Genomic DNA, 16,566 nt, shown 5'->3' with positions numbered 1-16,566 from the left:
CCAGCACCACACGCAAGCCCTGAGGAGCCATTTTGATCGACACCCACACACCCACCCACGCACACCTCCAGCAACAACACACACGCTCATCACACGCCCAGACTTACACACACACACACACACACAGACCTACACACGCCCTCATGCAGTCATGAGTGCGCTCATTGAGGCTTGCGAGAAGGGAGATCTGGACCGTGTGAAGCGGTTGCTGTTGGAGGGTGATCCAGCAAAAGGGGGCGCAAAGCCGGATATCAACAAGGAGCGGGATGCGTCGGACAAAATGGTGCGCTTTCTTGCTGGACTAGGAAGCTGGACGAGCAGGACCGAACCAAGGGTGTTGAGGCAACGAGGCTACGGCAAACTTTGCGATCACATCACAACTCACGTGCGCTATCGAACAACGGCACATTGCCGGCGTGCGTCTTGAGCAGGGGGACTTGCCGCTCCATCGTGCAAGCCGACACGGGCACGTCGATGTTGTGAAGTTCCTGGTGCAGCAGGGCGCCAACATCCATCGACAACACGGCATGGTATCTCATTGTGTGTGCGTGCGTGTGTGTGTGTGTGTGTGTGTGTGTGTTGTGTATGTCTAGTATGCGTGCGTGTATGTCTAGTATGCGTGCGTGTGTGTGTGTGTGTGTGTGTGTGTGTGTGTGTGTGTGTGCGTTGGGGTAGGAAACAGTTGAACGCCGGTGCACTCAGTCCCCATCTGGCTCTCAAAAGTGAGTTGGCTTCTTGATTTCACATTCTGCATCTCTTTCAGCATGCAACGCCCCTGTACATTGCGAGCCAGGAAGGCCATGAGGCAGTTGCGCGGTTTCTGGTTGATAAAGGGGCGAACATCAACCAGGCAGCGAACAATGTATGTCATGTATCTTGTTGGAGACAACGACGCCGTCCCGTGCAGCGTCGGTGACAATGGTGTTGCTGTTGCTCGAGCTCTGTCGCGTTTGCCATTAGTTTGATGCTCTTTGAGGAGGAGGTCTGCTTGCGTCCAGCAAGGGGGGGGGGGGTTGCGCAACGACGTCCGAAAGTACTGCGTCGGAATGCGTCTTGTGGGTCGCTCTGTGGCGGTATTTACGTTAGGAAGGACTGTACATTCGTGCCTAATTGCACACTCACACACATGCTCTGATCGTCTGGCTGCCTGTCTGCTTGCCTCCTTCTCTCTGTGCATGCGTGTACCTTTGGGTTCTGTCCGCCTCTAGGGATGGACACCGCTGTACGTTGCGAGCGAGGAAAGCCACGACGCCCTGGCGCGCTTTCTTGTTCAGGCGGGAGCAGAGATTAATCAAGCAACGAACAATGTAGTGTACATTGTTGTCTCTTCTGATGCTGCCTCCACACATTCGGGTGTCATTTATCGTGCTTGCTGTGCTAGTAGTCTCTAATTGAGACTGTGCACTGCTCTCTCAAATCCCTGGCTCTTGGCTGCTATGAATTTTTTCGTATTCGTTGCCGCTGGGCTCTGTGAGTGCTTTGTCGCCGTGTCTGATCGATGATGTGCACGCATGTGTGGGTGCGCTTGGGGCAACAGAGGCAGACACCGCTGTACGCCGCGAGTCAGAATGGTCACGAGGAGCTCGTGCAGTTTTTTCTTGAGCAAGGAGCAGATATGAATCTCGCCACAAATAATGTACGATGTCGTGTTGATGTCTATTCCAGTGTATTCCACGACTGCAGGCAGGTTATGCCCGTGCTTGTCGTGCCATTGTTCTGTTGTTATGGTGCTTGTGTGAGAAGGTTGCTTGCGAAAGGATGAACGTGCTGTTTTGTCTTCTGGCTGTGGTGATTGCTGCAACAGCACGTTGTTTGTGCCCGTTTTGCTGCACAAAGCGCTTCATATGTTGCTGCACATTGCTTTTGGCTTTTTGGATGGCTTGACTTGTCAGGGATGGACACCGCTGTACGTTGCCAGCTCCAACGGCCACGAGGTGGTTGCACGATCCCTTGTTGAAAGGGGAGCCGACGTCAACCAGCCAACATACAATGTACATATGTCCTGCGCCTATCACTTGTGTGACTGCTTGTCGATTCTCTTCAATCTGAAGTCGCTGTCATCACCATGACAGCCTTGTCCCCACGTTTAATCCATCCTTCAATCAGCCATTCTTATTCACCTGTACTCGCTTGCTTCACAGAGGCGAACCCCATTGCACGCTGCAAGTGCGGGCAACCGCCCCGATGTCGTCCGTTTGCTTCTCCACTCAGGCGCCGATGCAACCATGACGGACGTGGTGCGCTCCTGCAGCTGCTTTCTCAAGGACTCTAGAGGACTGCTTCTCTGTTTTGCGTGTTTCATCGCGCTGCCTTCTTCCACCCGTGCTAACGAAAACGCATGCCCTGGAACCACGAGCAATGCAGGCCAGCGGCAAAACCGCATTGGATTTGGCTCATGAAGCAGGACACAACACTATCATTGCCATCCTTTCTGACCATCAGGTAAAAACAGCGTGTGCGTTTGTGTGTGTGTGTGTGTGTCTGTCTGTCTGTCTGTCTGTCTGCGTGTGTGTGTGTGTGTGTGTGTGTGTGTGTGTGTGTGTGTGTGTGTCTGTCTGTCTGTGATTGTGTGGTTCTGTGCTTTGCTGTTAAGAGACTGCACGTCTGTTCGTCGTGCTGGCATGCGTCAAGTGCCACTCACACTTCTTCTTGCAGCCCACCACAGCGCTGGCGGCGATGCCGCATGCCGAAGCGACTGCCTCCAACCTAGCAGCACCATACCACCAACCTGCAGACGTGAGTGCCCAACAACGTCAACCACTACCCAAATGCCACTCCTTGCCCCCTTGCTTTTCTTCATCTCATTGGTCATTCCCACCACGCCCACCGCCGTTCACAGGCTCAACCTCAACACGAGCGCAACCGTGAGGTGATGGCGGCGATGCACCAGATTGCACAGCACTCAGACACGCAGATGGCAGGGCGTGCCAAGCTGATGCTGGTTGGTGAAGGGCGTGCTGGCAAGACCACCACCTTGCACTCCCTAATGGGCGATGAGTTCAACAAGGACGAGCCCTCCACCTTTGGCGCCAACAGCATGGATCTGTCTGTCATCATCGAATCCATGGACGTCTGCAACTGGCAGGTGTGTGTGTATGTGTGTGTGTCTGTGTGTGTCTGTGTGTGTCTGTGTGTATGTGTGTGTGTCTGTGTGTGTCTGTGTGTGTCTGTGTGTGTGTGTAGGAATCGCGACTTCTCCCTTGCCTGCAGGCAAGCACTCTGGTCCATGTCATCTTACACCAATCCCTGCATGCCATCGCATCACAACAGCACGTTGCGGGTGACATAAGCGAGTACATGCGCACGCTGCTGGGCACGGCACTGGCAAGGGCAACTCAGATGGGCGCAGCGATGAAGGAGGCGGTGACAGCGGCGATGAAGGAGCATCAACGCCGAGTTGAGCAGCAACAACAACAGCTGGCGGAGGACGATGACGCTGAAGACAGCAAGAAGCCACAGCATGGCCCTCCCCCATCCATGTCAACGAAGACACAGCCAGCATGCACCTCCACCGAAGGCGACGAACACCACTCTTCGTCGTCACCCAAACTGTCAAAGCAGGTTCAGCAACAGCAACAGCAGCAGCACAGCGTAGTACATTCAAGAAGGGCCAGCACTTCTCAACTTCGTGTCTCCGCTGAGGACATTGAGAAGGCGATCAAGGACCTCAACCTGGACACGACCATGGGCGAGGGCAAATTGCGTGTGACATTCAAGGTGGTTGATCTGGGCGGCCAGTCCACCTTCTACATTTTCCACCCTTTCTTCCTCACAGAGTAAGCGTGATGTATTTGCATGTACTATGTGTGTGAGTGTGCGTTGTGCATGTGAGGTGTGTGTGTGTGTGTGTGTGTGTGTGTGTGTGTGTGTGTGTGTGCGTGCGTGCTGTCCACCGCTGCCCTCCACCAACATACTTTCCTTCACCCACTCAGCCCGCCCTCACCTTCCCCCACATCCCACATCCCTCACACCAGGTACGCGGTGTATCTGCTGGTATTCTCGATGGAGGACGTGCTGTATCAAGATGAGAGCAAGCGGACAGAGACGTGGGAGTTTATTGAATATTGGCTCTCCTCCCTCCACCTCCACGCCAAGGGTGCACCCGTCCTCATCATCGGCACCTTTGCTGACAAGATCACCGAGCGGAAGCAGCACGAGACCATATCACACGACGTGTTCCAGCTTATCAGCAGACACCCTTCATTTGCTTCTGTTGTGTACAACAGCAACCACAAGCTGTGGTTCTGGCCCGTCGACAACACCAAGTCCATCCACGACCCCATGATCCAGGACCTGCGCCAGACCATCTCCTCCACAGCACTGGCACAGGAGTACGTGAGCCAGGAAGTGGCTGTGCCATACCTCCACCTCTTCGACAAGCTCAACACCATTGCCCGCGACGAAAAGCGACCGCTGCTCACGTTTGACGAGGTGGTGGATATTGCGCGCACGTGTGGGCTACGCACACGTGACAAAACAAGGGCGTGCCTCCAGTTCCTGCACCTGTACTCAATGGTGTTGTACTACGACCACGTGCCAGGCATGGAGGATTATGTGATCCTGAGTCCGCAGTGGGCGGTGGACACGATGACGCGCGTCATGCGCAACTTTGACCTGCACGCGGACCTGAGAGACCAAGAGGCGAGGGGTGTGCATGTACAGCTTTGGAAAGATCTGATTCATGGGGGGATTTTGCACCGTCGTCTACTTGATGTGTTGTGGAGAGACGTGGACAGCAACTTAGTGATGCCGTTCCTTCGCCTCATGATGCAGTACGGGCTGTGCGTCCACTACTCTCCACCCAAGCTGATTGACAGTCACATAGCGTTTGCACGTGCGAACTCTGCCAATGACAATGAGGATATGGGCGACAGCGATGACACACACCACCACCAGCAGCAGTACCTGGTTCCAGCCATCCTGCCGATGACGATCCGGCACCGCAGCAGCACGATCGCATCCGTGTCGCTGAGTACGACAGCAGCGCAGCAGGTCAACCCATATGTTGGGCACGAGGAGAAGACAACCTACATGGCTTTCAGCTTGAATGAGTTCAAGAAGGGAGCAAGCGTACGAGTTGAGGATGCACAGCACGCGTCGTTCCTGCCAGAGGGCCTGTTCCCGATGGTTCTGGCATGCGTGTTGGCACACATGCAATACGGTGCAACCGAATTACCCATGTTGAGCCGCACGCACGCCGTGATCTTCTCGGACGTGGCGGAGATAGAGCTGCAACTTGTGCCCGCTGTTGGTGGCATCAAGATCAAGATCATGACTGCACGTCCTCGCACGCTACTGCACATGCTGTACGACACCATCACAACAGCTGTCACGCAGCGCTACCCCGAGCTCAAGGCCACGTTGTTGCTGCCATTCAATGACACCAGACTGCTGTTCTTCGAGGACGTGCACACCCACCACATGAACAAGAAAGCGCTTCGCGTTGGCCGCTCACAGCTGCTGTCACCAGGGGATCTGGTCGCCAAGTATGGCCCCCTCCTGCCCGTTCTCGGTCTTCAGAACGAGTACGACGTCTTCATCAGCTACAGGTAGGACATGTGTGTGTGCATGAGTGTACGGTGCGAACTGAGTGTCTTTGCTTCCCGCTCTCTTCCTTTCTGATTTCGACATTCACCACCACGTCACAGGCAACGCGGCAACCGAGGTTTGGTGATGACATTGCACCCAAAGTTGGAGCGCCATGGCTTGGTGACCTTTGTGGACACCAACAATTTGGAGACCGGCGTCAACTTCAAGCGTGCATGCATGACAGCCCTGCAAAACAGCACTGTCACCTGCCCCGTCGTCTCTGTTGCTGCAATCCACAAGATGCGCTCACTTGATCATCTTGACAAATGCGACAACGTGCTGTTGGAGTGGATGGCAGTGCTTGAGCTGCAGCAGCTGGCTCACGAGCACCCACACAAGATCCGTCTTTGCCGCATCATTCCACTCTTCCTCGGCAGTGGCTGGCACGACAGCAACAGCCACTCCTTGAGTGTGGCGTCGGCGAGCGAGTACGATTCGTTTGACCGCATGAAGCGGCTGGCAATGACACTGCCAGATGTGGTGAACAGAAAGATCATAGCAGCGCTGGACCAGTACTTTGCACGGGTGCTGCACCTGCCGCCACCACAGCAGCACAAGACTGTGCGCGAAGTGGTGCTGTCGCTGTTTGACATGGATGGGATCACATCCTTCCAGTACGAGGTTGACCGAGCAATGGATGCGTCAAGAATCGCAGAGCGTGTGCGTAAAGCTGTTGCCGCATGCAACAGCAGCAGCAACAGCAGCAGCAACAGCAGCAGCAACAGCAACAGCAACAGCAACAGCAGCAACAGCAACCATAACAGCAGCAGCAATCATCACAGCAACCATAACAGCAACAGCAACAGCAACCATGGCTGTCAACAACGCCAGCCGCAAACCGCACCACCCATGTCGTCATCGTCACCGTCCGTTCTGCCTTCCAGCACGGCCACAACGACCGCTGTTTCTTCGTTTGAGCCAAAGCTGCAAGCGTGGCTCGACCACCACTCGCTGTTACCGCAGGTTGCACCAGCCCTTGCTGAGCACGACATTGACACGCTCGATGACTTGGTTGAGTTGGTTGTTGGCGAGATGCTGACAGTACAAGTGCTGACGGATGCTGGCGTGACGATGGGCAAGGCCAACAAGCTGATCCGCTTGGCCAAGAAGCACCACCAAGAGCAGCAGCACAGCATCGAAAGCAGCAGTAGCGCATGACGTGCCTAGGTGCAGAGGTGCCTCTACTCTGGAGCTGGCCGGACTTCCGTTTGCTGTGTGGATGTCATTCTAGTCGTGCTCTGCTGTCGTTCTATCGTCTGATTCTTGTCGTTTCGAATCCCCCCCCCCCTGCCCCATTTTGGTTGTTTGCCTCGTATTTGTATTCTATTCACGCCTTATGTAGTCAAAGCGCGCCGTTGTGCATGTCATGGTTCTTGTACCGTCCGCCTGTTTGTTTGCTCCAGTGAGTGTGCAATCACAGTGTGACGACAGTGCTCAAGTGCTTGCTGCGTTCGTCTTGTTCGCCAGCAGCATCCAGCCATGGTTGTAATTGTCACTTTCTCTCTCTCCGCCACAACAAGAAATGCCTCCATAGCTCAGTTTGGTTAGAGCATGAGACTCTTAATCTCAGGGTCGCGGGTTCGAGCCCCGCTGGAGGCTCGCGTTCACTATTTTTTTCGGAGGCACCTTTTTTTTCCCCTCCCTTGTTCGTGCAAAGCATTATTGCTGTGTCCTTGCCCCACACCTCTACACCTGCTGTTCTGGTGTGCTAGCCACTCTCCTAATCCCCAAGAGGTCCGTGCGACTCCAGCCATCTCAGTTCAGCGCTCACAACAGCACCATCTTTAGATCTTTTCTTCATTCATCACTCAACCATAACAACACTCTCTCGCTTCGTTACTTCTAGTGTTACAATACACGGCCCAGACTGGTTCAGTAGCCTCTCATCTCCCTCCACCTGTCTCGTTTCCAAAGAAAAGAAGACACACTCCCAGAAAACAAAGCAGAATAAACTAAAGTAAGCAAAAGGTAGAAGAGTTCAATGCTTCAATGTTATTCAAGATCGCACAGAAAGGTCCATCATCATCACGAAACACAGGCAGGGCAGTGTTGTTCCAACCATTTACCTTCTCCCTGCTCTCAGATCCCTACACCGTGCAACAGGTAGAGGTAGGGTGCAACAGTGTGTCCTTGCCTCTCTGTCGCTCTGTTTTGCTCGGTAAGTCAGAGACAGTCAGAAAGGCAGCAAGCAAGGTCAGCGCTCGAAGCACACAACGAGTCCCTTCCTGAATCAAGAGAGCAAATTTTGCCCTGTGATCCCATCCAAAATTGGATCAGTTCCAGCCTCCATAGCTCAGTTTGGTTAGAGCATGAGACTCTTAATCTCAGGGTCGCGGGTTCGAGCCCCGCTGGAGGCTCACGTTTCTTTTTTTCTTTTTTCGTTGGTGCACTGAGGCACTGTACATGTGCTTCTTGCACATGCTGCTGTGCTGCATTGCTTGCTTGGCCTTTGGTGTCTCTTCCTGTATCCTACGTCACACCTTGAACGATTGAACGTGCTGTCACTTTGGATGTGTTTCAGAGAGCGTTTATTCTGCACCTGCCCCTCAACAACACACCTCCACACACACCTCCACACACACCTCCACACACCTCCACACACACCTCCACACACCTCCTGTCCGCACACACACACACACACACACACACACACACACACACACACACACACACACACACACACACACACACACACACATACCTCCACACACACACACACACACACACACAGCACACACACACACACCACAGCACACTACACTGCACCCTCCCCCTCTCCCCCACTTCACACCACCACCAATCATCCTCCCCTTCCTCCCCTTCCTCCCCTTCCTCCCCTTCCTCCCCTTCCTCCTCTCCCTCCCCTCCCTCGTCGCTACGACCGCCGGACCTCCTGGGTCAGGTCCTTGATCAGTGCCTGGAGGCGAGCGCGCGTGTCAACCACCACGGCATCGTTGTCGTAGGTGCGACAGCCGCAGCGCTTGAGTGCGTCCTTGAACACGCTGAGCAGGAACTTCATCCCAGACCCCCGAGTCGAACTGGCAAACCGCTCAGCGTTGCGGCTGACATGCCGTCGCAGTGCCAGTCGTAGGGGCTCCAGATTCGATTCCATCGTGCGCATGACCACACCCATTAAGCGACACCACGCAACGGTATGCGTCTGTCCTTCTGAGGCCAAACACTCCGCGAGTTCGTCGAGCAAGTCGCCAAAGCAGTCACTGTCGCTGTCTTGAGGCCCATTCGCCGGCGCATCCCCGGGTCCAGCCGCGTCGGGTGTGCCCCACACAAACTCGAGCGCATTTCCGCGCATGCCCACCAGGATCTCCAGTGCGCGGAGTACGCGAGCCGTGCGTTGCGTACCAGCGCCCAAAAGCCTCATCTCACGAGCACGATGCACGAGCAGCGCAAGCAAGGGGCGGGAGACAGCAACCTCCACCACATGAGTTGTGTTCTCCCTGGCGAGACGCTCATCTCCGCTCTTCTCCTTCTTCTCCTCCTCCTCCTTCTTCTCCTTCTCCTCCTCATCCACGCTCAGCAGCAGCTCCGTGAGGATGTCGGCGATGTAGGATGCTGGTGACAGATGCTTTGCTCCGATGCGCGTATCCTGCTGGATGGTCATCTTGGGCGTGACGCGTTTGCTCGACACAATAGCAAGCATGGCCTCCAGACACATCCGGCGATGCACGCGGAGCACCTCTGCTCTCGCAGGCGTGTACAGCAGGTCCTTCAGCAACCCAAGTGCGCTGGCCCAGCACTTTCCCGTGTCATTGCGTGCAATCTGAAGGAGCATCCCAACACCACTAGCACCCTCATGACAGTCGAGCATGGAGGCGTAGTGGGCGGGATCAGACGCGCAGATGGCCGACACCAGCCCCAGGGCATGTGCCAGCATGGCTTTGCCTTGCAGTGTGTTCTGGGAGACTCCTCGCCGAGCGGCAGCCAGTGCACCCGCCACCACATCGCGATGCCTCATGCGCTCTGCGACGTGTGTGCTGGACTTCGCCAGGTACGTCAGGCCACGCACCGCCAACACCATGAGCTCACTCGCCTGCGCATGCAGCTGGGCAGCCGTCCACAAGACGTCGACGGTCGCGCATGCCACCTCGTATGACAGATGTGATGAGCACGCAACCAGGTCACGGAGCAGAAGCAGCATATCGTCGACCGCTGCGGCCATGCCTCCGCCTGCTTCCCGGTCTCCGTCGGTGTTCGTCAGCACCGCTTCGATTCGCGTCACCCGCGTGCGAACCATGTTGTCCACGTCCGCTTCTGGCGTCACGTCGGCAAGCAACAGCAGAGTCGCATCGGTGTCGCAGCCTGGTGCGTCCTGTGCGAGCAGGTAGCGCGAGCCGGCTTGGACGGCCAAACGTCGAAGATCAGCGTCGACGAGTCGCTGACCCAGCACCATGTCCTTCAGAGCAAGCCAGACAGCCACATCACGAGCGGTGGCCAGGTGTCTTGCTGCTGCAGTGCTGCGATTAGCTGTCGTACGTGAGGGTAACTGCGGCAGAGCAGAAACTGTGACGTCTGCTGCTTTGACATGGCTGCAAACTGCAAAGCCAGCATGCCAAATAGAGGCTGTACGTCTTGCGGGGATGTGGCCGCGTGCACGTGCTGGACCACCAACATAATTTGGCGGGCATGCTGTGATGGGGTGAACGCAGCAAGTCTGGAAAGGAAAGCCCTTGCATCTGCTTCGCTGACATCCGACAACTTGAGCAGCATCTGCGCCAAGACTATCGCGGACAATAGGTTGGAGACTGAGCGCGGTCTTGTCCAGCCACTGTGTTGCACCAAAAGTTTGGCGAGGTGATCCGGCACATCCGCGACTGCATCCATGAACTCCACCGCAGCTCGGACCAGGAGCATCACAGCCGTCACAATGACATCGTTGTCCTGGGCCCTGTAACCAGCGAGTTTCAGAGTAAATGGCAGGTCACGAAACCAGCGGCGTGCACCTGTCGACTCAAAGCCGCATACCGCCCTGCACACGTTGAACACAAAGAGGCACACGTCAAAGAGGAAGCCGCACGTGACAGAATTTGCGTGGTGAAGCAGTGCTTCCACCACCAGCTCCTGCAGGTCACCGTCCTTCAGCACTGCATTCAGCAGCAAAGGCGGTGCCTGGCTGGCGACCTCGTCGGCTGCATATGCCATATGTCTGCGCGTGGTCACGTCAACTTGCCGGTCGCTCATCATACTGAAGAGGGCCTGAAGCGCATCAGGCTCGATGTCGTCGGGCTGCAGCACCTTGCTTTTCAGAGCCACTGCAAGCAGCAGGCTGCCTAGTCGTGGGCGCTGCTTGACGTACGCCGTGATGATCGGTGATATCTCCTTGCGCCAGCCTGCGCCCCCATCAAGGCCCCCAAACCGAGCGATCAGAACACGCTTTCCGGCCGCGAGCACTTGGCGCTGTAGCGCTTCTATTCCTGCTCGGTCCCGGCATGTCAGCATTTCCTGCCCAAGTGCCTGCAGCTCAGCTTCCGGCACGCCATTGTTGCCAGCTGCGGGAGAGGCTGAGGCAGGTGCTCCTGAGGTAGTTGTAGCAGGAGGTGCGTTCGCCATGGCGGGAGCAGCGCGTGCTTGAACGGGAGCAGTGCGTGCTGGAACGGGAGCAGCGCGTGTGGGAGCAGCGCGCGTACTTGTGGGAGTAGCGGGTGCTTGAACGGGAGCAGCGCGTGTGCTTGTGGGAGCAGCGCGTGTACTTGTGGGAGTAGCGGGTGCTTGAACGGGAACAGCGCGTGTGCTTGTGGGAGCAGCGCGTGTGCTTGTGGGAGTAGCGGGTGCTTGAACGGGAACAGCGCGTGTGCTTGTGGGAGCAGCGCGTGTACTTGTGGGAGTAGCGGGCACTGGAACGGGAGCAGTGCGTGCTGGAACGGGAGCAGTGGGTGTCACGGCGAGACCAGCATTTGACGTGGCCGGAGCAGCGCCTGCCAAGGCGAGCAACGCCTCTGCTGCGGCGGGCAATGCACGTGCCGTCGTGGGAGGCACGTATGTCGGCAACGAAGGGGTGCGTGCTGTAGTGGAAGACGCATGTGCATCTGCTGTCGCGGGTGGCCGATGTACCGTCGTTGTGGGTGCGTTTGGCGTCGTGGGCGCGTCGGCTGACAATGTGTCCGTCCTTCTTGCAGTAGTGGCTGGGCGTTTTGCAGGGGGTGACCCAGAAGGCATGGCTGCAGCCTGAGATGATGCAGATGGACGAAGCGGAGAAGAGGAGGATGGCGTTGATGCGACCGTCCTGTGGCCGTGTATACAGCGCGTTCAGCGTTCAAGCCAGCACGTGAAGCGAGGAAGGCAAGGGCCGTCGTCTTGCTGTCCACCGTGTCGACGCAGAGTTTGTGTTGTCGCTGCCAAGCCTTGACAAAAAGGTGCAATGCGCGTGTGTCGATCAGGCGTGTTGGCTTGCCTGGGCGTGGGGAGAGTGTGATTGTATGTGCTGAGGAGGTTGTGGTTGAAACAACAATCGACGCAGGACGAAGACGTGCCTCTCGTGCGTCGATGCTGTCGACTGGGGGACGCGATGGCAGTCAAGGTACACGGGATGGAGTCTTGAGCTTGATGTCGTCAGTTGAGGGCGATGATGCAGGACGCTGAAGCGCAAACGTGGATGGAGTCACTCCGCAGCGGAAGGAAAATGAGCGATGTGTGCGCTTGTGCTGCAGTGTTCGAGGAGAAAGGGAGTGTGTGCGCGCACTTGAGAAAGAAGCTGCCACGCGCGTGCTCTGTGTGTGTGTGTGTGTGCGTACCTTTATATACTTGTGTGCGTGCGTGAATGCGTTGACAACGCGCTGTTACCAAGGAAGAATTGAGACCCACGCCAATCACCCTCGTCTGCCATCCTCGCTGCCATAGATCTTTGCTGTCTTTGCCCTTGTCGGCCTCATTGCTGCAGTATCACAGCCACCGTACGGCCTTCTGTCGACAGGACATGTACAAAATTTGTCTGCGTATCCCACACAACGTTATTCCTGTGCTGTAACCATTCGGCTGTTTGTTTCGTTCGCTCATTTGGTCGCTTGTCGAACTGCGCTTGACGGGATGAGTCCGGTCACAGCTTCATCACACACACAGCCACCCACTCTGCTGGCGAGTGGGTTTCAAGTCATGTAACGTTTGCACATCATCAACAGTTGTCGTTTATGGTGATATGGACAATATGCAGTCAATGTGGGATAGAGAAACAACAATGAACGTGACCTCTTCGAGAGTCGTGACGTGACAGACACACAAACACAAAACGCAAGCGCACTCTGCATTGTGACAAGAGCATCGCACATGCGAGCAACATTACATGAGCATCCAGGCAACACAGTATGTGATTGAATGTACGCACGCACGCGTCAGTCGATACAACGCATCACCACAAGAAAAAAGAGGCGCTCGCATGTGTGAGTGTGTGAGAGTGTGTGCGCGGGTTCAAGTTGTCAAGGGCGAGTGACGTAGTGGGAATGGAGAACAAGCAGCGAAAAGTCGTCAAATGACATCCGCAACACTTGTCCCACAATCTTCATCGTCTCCTCATCTGCCTGCGAGCGTGCTGACAGGGCCTGCATCGCACCAAGACATATGTGCATGTGTGTGTGTATGTGTGTGAGCGAGTGCAAGTGTATGTGCAACTGCTTCATCCACACGCTGGCTGCGCAGTCAGGGCCATCATGCAAGAAGGCGAGTCACGCACACAGTAAGGTGGCAACTTCTCACCCGTGTCACTTGGCGTCGCTGCAACGTAGCATGAAACCGTGAAGCGTTCATCTCCTGCGATGACACACATGCATGCACCCATACATACACACGGAGGAAATGATCGTGAGCTCAAGGCTGCGTCATGCACAAGGGTTTGAAGTAGACACGCATACACACATACACAGCACGAAGCAGACACTGCATCCGTCCATCCATACATGCATACAAACAAACAAACACGCGAGCGCGCGTGCGTGCGTGCGTAACGAGCCATGCCGCTGCTGCCCTTAGCACCTTGTATTTCACGACACCATCGCCATCTGCATCGAGGTCGTCCACGAGCGCTTGTACCGCCTCCTCCGTCATTTCAATGCCGCGCGACTGGCACAGCACACACACACACACACACACACACACACACACACACACACACACACGTTGTGAGTGAGTGTAAATGAGCGTGTGTGCGGATGATCGCGGTATCCAGACTGCACTTCATGGCGCTGTTCCTTCATGTTCTTTGCCCACCTTTCCCCGCACTTCCACACATACATACCATCACTCGCCACCAACCTGAATGCCGCGCACAATCTCATCCATGGTCAAGCTGCCATCTTTGTCCTTGTCAAACTGGAAAAACAAGTCCGTCAGTCGCAGCTGCACGCGAGAGCGCCCCGTGTGTGGTTGAACATGTGAGTGTGTGTGTGGGTGAGTGAGTGAGTGAGTGTGTGTGTGTGCATGTGTGAGTGGGTGTGAGTGTGTATGCGTGAGTGTGTATGTGTGAGTGGGTGTGAGCGTGTGTGTGTATGTGTAAGTGAGTGAGTGAGTGAGGTAGTTACTCGTGCTTGTGACTTTACAAATACACGACTATGCGTGTGAGTGTGTGGCACAGCACCGAGTCCGCAAGGGCTTGCGTGCAGTTAAGCAAGCGCGCAACGCTGCAGAACCATCAGCAACAGCCGGCACTCGCTCGTCCACGCTACAATACGTGGGCAGACAGACAGACCTTGTTCTGCACGAGATACGTCGCCAACGGCTCAAAGAGGTGAAAGTCAACGTCTGTGGACGGGGATGCATGTGTGGACGATGAAGGAGGGCGAGGTTGGTGACGTGGGGGGGGGCAAGGGTTAGCAAATTGGAAGTGATGGAAGCACGTCCCATCACAACGATGGCACAACGCATCATTGTATGCGATGCCGCAACAGCAAACACACAAACACAGACACAGACATACATTCACGCACAATGTCGCCACACACAGACCCACACACACACACACACACAGACGTACAGACACAGACACACACACAGACAGACACACACATGTTACAGCACAAGACACAACATCATCGCACCTTCAACCTCCTCTGGCTCTTCGGTGTAGAGGAGATGAAGTCCATATGTGATCGTGTTGTCCTCCTCAATCAGCCGCCGCGCTTCTTCTTTGGGAAAGTGGTCGTACTCTCGCGTCTGCACACGTGGTGTTTTGTGTTGCGGGTGTGTTGCGGGTGTGGTTGTTTGTGTGTATGTGCGTGTGAGTGAGTGTGCTTGCTAGAATGAAGGAGATACACGTGGGCTTCGACACAACGAGCCAGCAAATTCAAACACACACAGACACAGACACACACGCACACACCCACACCCACCCACACACACACACACATATCCACGCACCCACGCACACACAGAGACACAGAGACACAGACACACACAGACACACAGACACACACACACACACACACACACACACACACACACACACACCCACACCCACACACACACCCACACACACACACCCGCACCAGTCTGCTCGGGTCGAAAAAGTCGGTGATCTTGCCAAAAACGGCGCTGTCGTCCACTTGGTCGAACCACCGCTTCATCTCCGCATACATGCGCGCAAAGTGCTCCGGGCTGTGTCTGAATCTGCAGCACACAGGCACGCAGTCCGAGGTGGTGATGGATGTTGTTGTTGCACCTCACATACTGAGGCAGAAGAAGCAGTAGATTGAACAAAGGAATAGCCAGAGACAAACACAACAACACACAGGATACTCACGAACACACATCCATCAACCCAACTTCACACACACACACACACACACACACACACACACACACACACACACACACACACACACACACACACACACACACCTCAATGCGGCTGCAAAGAGGGTAAAGTTGTCTGGTGGGTCTTTGCGGTTGCCTTCCTCCGCCAGAATACAAACCAGCATCTGCAGCGAAGCGACAGTGAGCATGAGGGCTGGTGCCAAGTGTCAATCAAACAAACACAATGAGATGGCGGGCAATGTACGAAATGAACTCGCACGGAGGCACACACCCATGAACACACCTGCACCATTGCCTCCTGCGTTGGGTCATCATATTGGTCTCTGTGTAATAACAGCGACCGGCGCCACTCTTCCTGTGTACATACAATCCCTTCCGTGTGCAGATAGTGCGATCGGAACTTGCGTTGCAGCTTGAAGCAGGCAAGCACGCAGGCAGGGAAGCAAGGAGGGAGCAATTTGTTGCGCGTCAGTGGCTTGCTTGCTCTTCGGAGATGTACCGAATATCATATGCACATGACCTCACAGAGACACAGACACGCAGACACAAACAGACGGACACAGACACAGACACAGACACGCAGACACGCACATACACACAAACACACACACACACACAGACACGCACATACACACGCACGCACACAGACACAAACACAAGCAGGTCTGCTCACCGCCGCGTAGGCGTACGGGTTGCGGGGCAGCCATGAATCTGTCAAGTGCGCCCAAGGCCAGCGAAGTGGCGGTGGCTCCTGCAACACGTTACACACAGCATAGCACAGCACAGCACGAGGGGCGCCCAAATCAATCAATGGCTCAAAAATGAATGATAGCAGCATCATTGACTCACATGACCACACAAAATGAAAACACAGCAGCATCTTCCTCGATCGTTTGTGCACTCCATTCGCACGCACCTCTGGTTTGGACTTGGCCGACTTCTTCTTGCGCCCCTTTGCGCTCTTCCTACCCTTGGCACTCTTCTTTCCACCCTTCTTCTTCTTCACCATGTTGGATGCTGTGTTTGCTTTGCTGGTCCTCCGGCTCAGGCAAGGCCAGCAAGAGTGAACACGCAACAACACGGAAGCTGAGTCGAGTTGCGCGAGGTGTTTGCGCGAGGTGTTTGCGCGAGGTGTTTGCGCGAGGTGTTTGCGTGAGGTGTTTGCGTTGGTGCTGTGATGTGCTCTGAGGCTGCTTCCTTCTCGCTCTCTGCTGCCGCGTTTGG

The 16,566-nt window shown here is 55.4% G+C and overlaps 4 protein-coding genes and 2 non-coding genes across 6 annotated transcripts; 3 read left to right on the top strand and 3 right to left on the bottom strand.

Annotated features, from left to right (window-relative positions):
* Positions 1 to 151: 151 nt before the first annotated feature.
* Positions 152 to 7,116, top strand: PTSG_02981 (uncharacterized protein; the record flags this gene model as incomplete). Its single annotated transcript, XM_004996440.1, has 13 exons — positions 152 to 283; positions 432 to 530; positions 764 to 862; positions 1,209 to 1,307; positions 1,538 to 1,636; positions 1,893 to 1,991; positions 2,142 to 2,237; positions 2,365 to 2,442; positions 2,656 to 2,736; positions 2,840 to 3,085; positions 3,271 to 3,776; positions 3,975 to 5,549; positions 5,649 to 7,116. 13 exons carry the CDS (start codon positions 152 to 154, stop codon positions 6,745 to 6,747), a joined length of 4,308 nt encoding a protein of 1,435 aa, XP_004996497.1. The 3' UTR covers positions 6,748 to 7,116.
* On the top strand, positions 7,114 to 7,188 carry PTSG_20075. The gene has a single exon. It is a non-coding gene; the product is annotated as a tRNA-Lys (tRNA).
* A 683-nt stretch (positions 7,189 to 7,871) lies between these two features.
* Positions 7,872 to 7,946, top strand: PTSG_20074. Its single transcript has one exon. It is a non-coding gene; the product is annotated as a tRNA-Lys (tRNA).
* Positions 7,947 to 8,464: 518 nt separating this feature from the next.
* On the bottom strand, positions 8,465 to 11,043 carry PTSG_02980 (uncharacterized protein; the record flags this gene model as incomplete). The annotated part of the gene is made up of 2 exons (XM_004996439.1): positions 8,465 to 10,000; positions 10,081 to 11,043. The coding sequence occupies 2 exons, from the start codon at positions 11,041 to 11,043 to the stop codon at positions 8,465 to 8,467; spliced, it is 2,499 nt and encodes an 832-aa protein (XP_004996496.1).
* A 22-nt stretch (positions 11,044 to 11,065) lies between these two features.
* Positions 11,066 to 12,473, bottom strand: PTSG_02979 (uncharacterized protein; the record flags this gene model as incomplete). Its single annotated transcript, XM_004996438.1, has 3 exons — positions 11,066 to 11,827; positions 12,065 to 12,179; positions 12,415 to 12,473. The coding sequence occupies 3 exons, from the start codon at positions 12,471 to 12,473 to the stop codon at positions 11,066 to 11,068; spliced, it is 936 nt and encodes a 311-aa protein (XP_004996495.1).
* Positions 12,474 to 12,713: 240 nt separating this feature from the next.
* Positions 12,714 to 16,475, bottom strand: PTSG_02978 (uncharacterized protein). The gene is made up of 11 exons (XM_004996437.1): positions 16,259 to 16,475; positions 16,016 to 16,093; positions 15,626 to 15,754; positions 15,427 to 15,506; positions 15,075 to 15,195; positions 14,628 to 14,742; positions 14,279 to 14,331; positions 13,846 to 13,929; positions 13,567 to 13,653; positions 13,291 to 13,344; positions 12,714 to 13,136 (listed from the first exon to the last, which is right to left on the bottom strand). Exons 1-11 carry the CDS (start codon positions 16,349 to 16,351, stop codon positions 13,014 to 13,016), a joined length of 1,017 nt encoding a protein of 338 aa, XP_004996494.1. The 5' UTR covers positions 16,352 to 16,475; the 3' UTR covers positions 12,714 to 13,013.
* Positions 16,476 to 16,566: the final 91 nt, after the last annotated feature.

The sequence above is a fragment of the Salpingoeca rosetta genome (genome assembly GCF_000188695.1).
Source record: "Salpingoeca rosetta unplaced genomic scaffold supercont1.6, whole genome shotgun sequence".
Taxonomy (NCBI): Eukaryota; class Choanoflagellata; order Craspedida; family Salpingoecidae; genus Salpingoeca; species Salpingoeca rosetta.
Note: the sequence above shows the minus strand (reverse complement) of the source record. Positions and strands in the feature narration are given on the sequence as shown.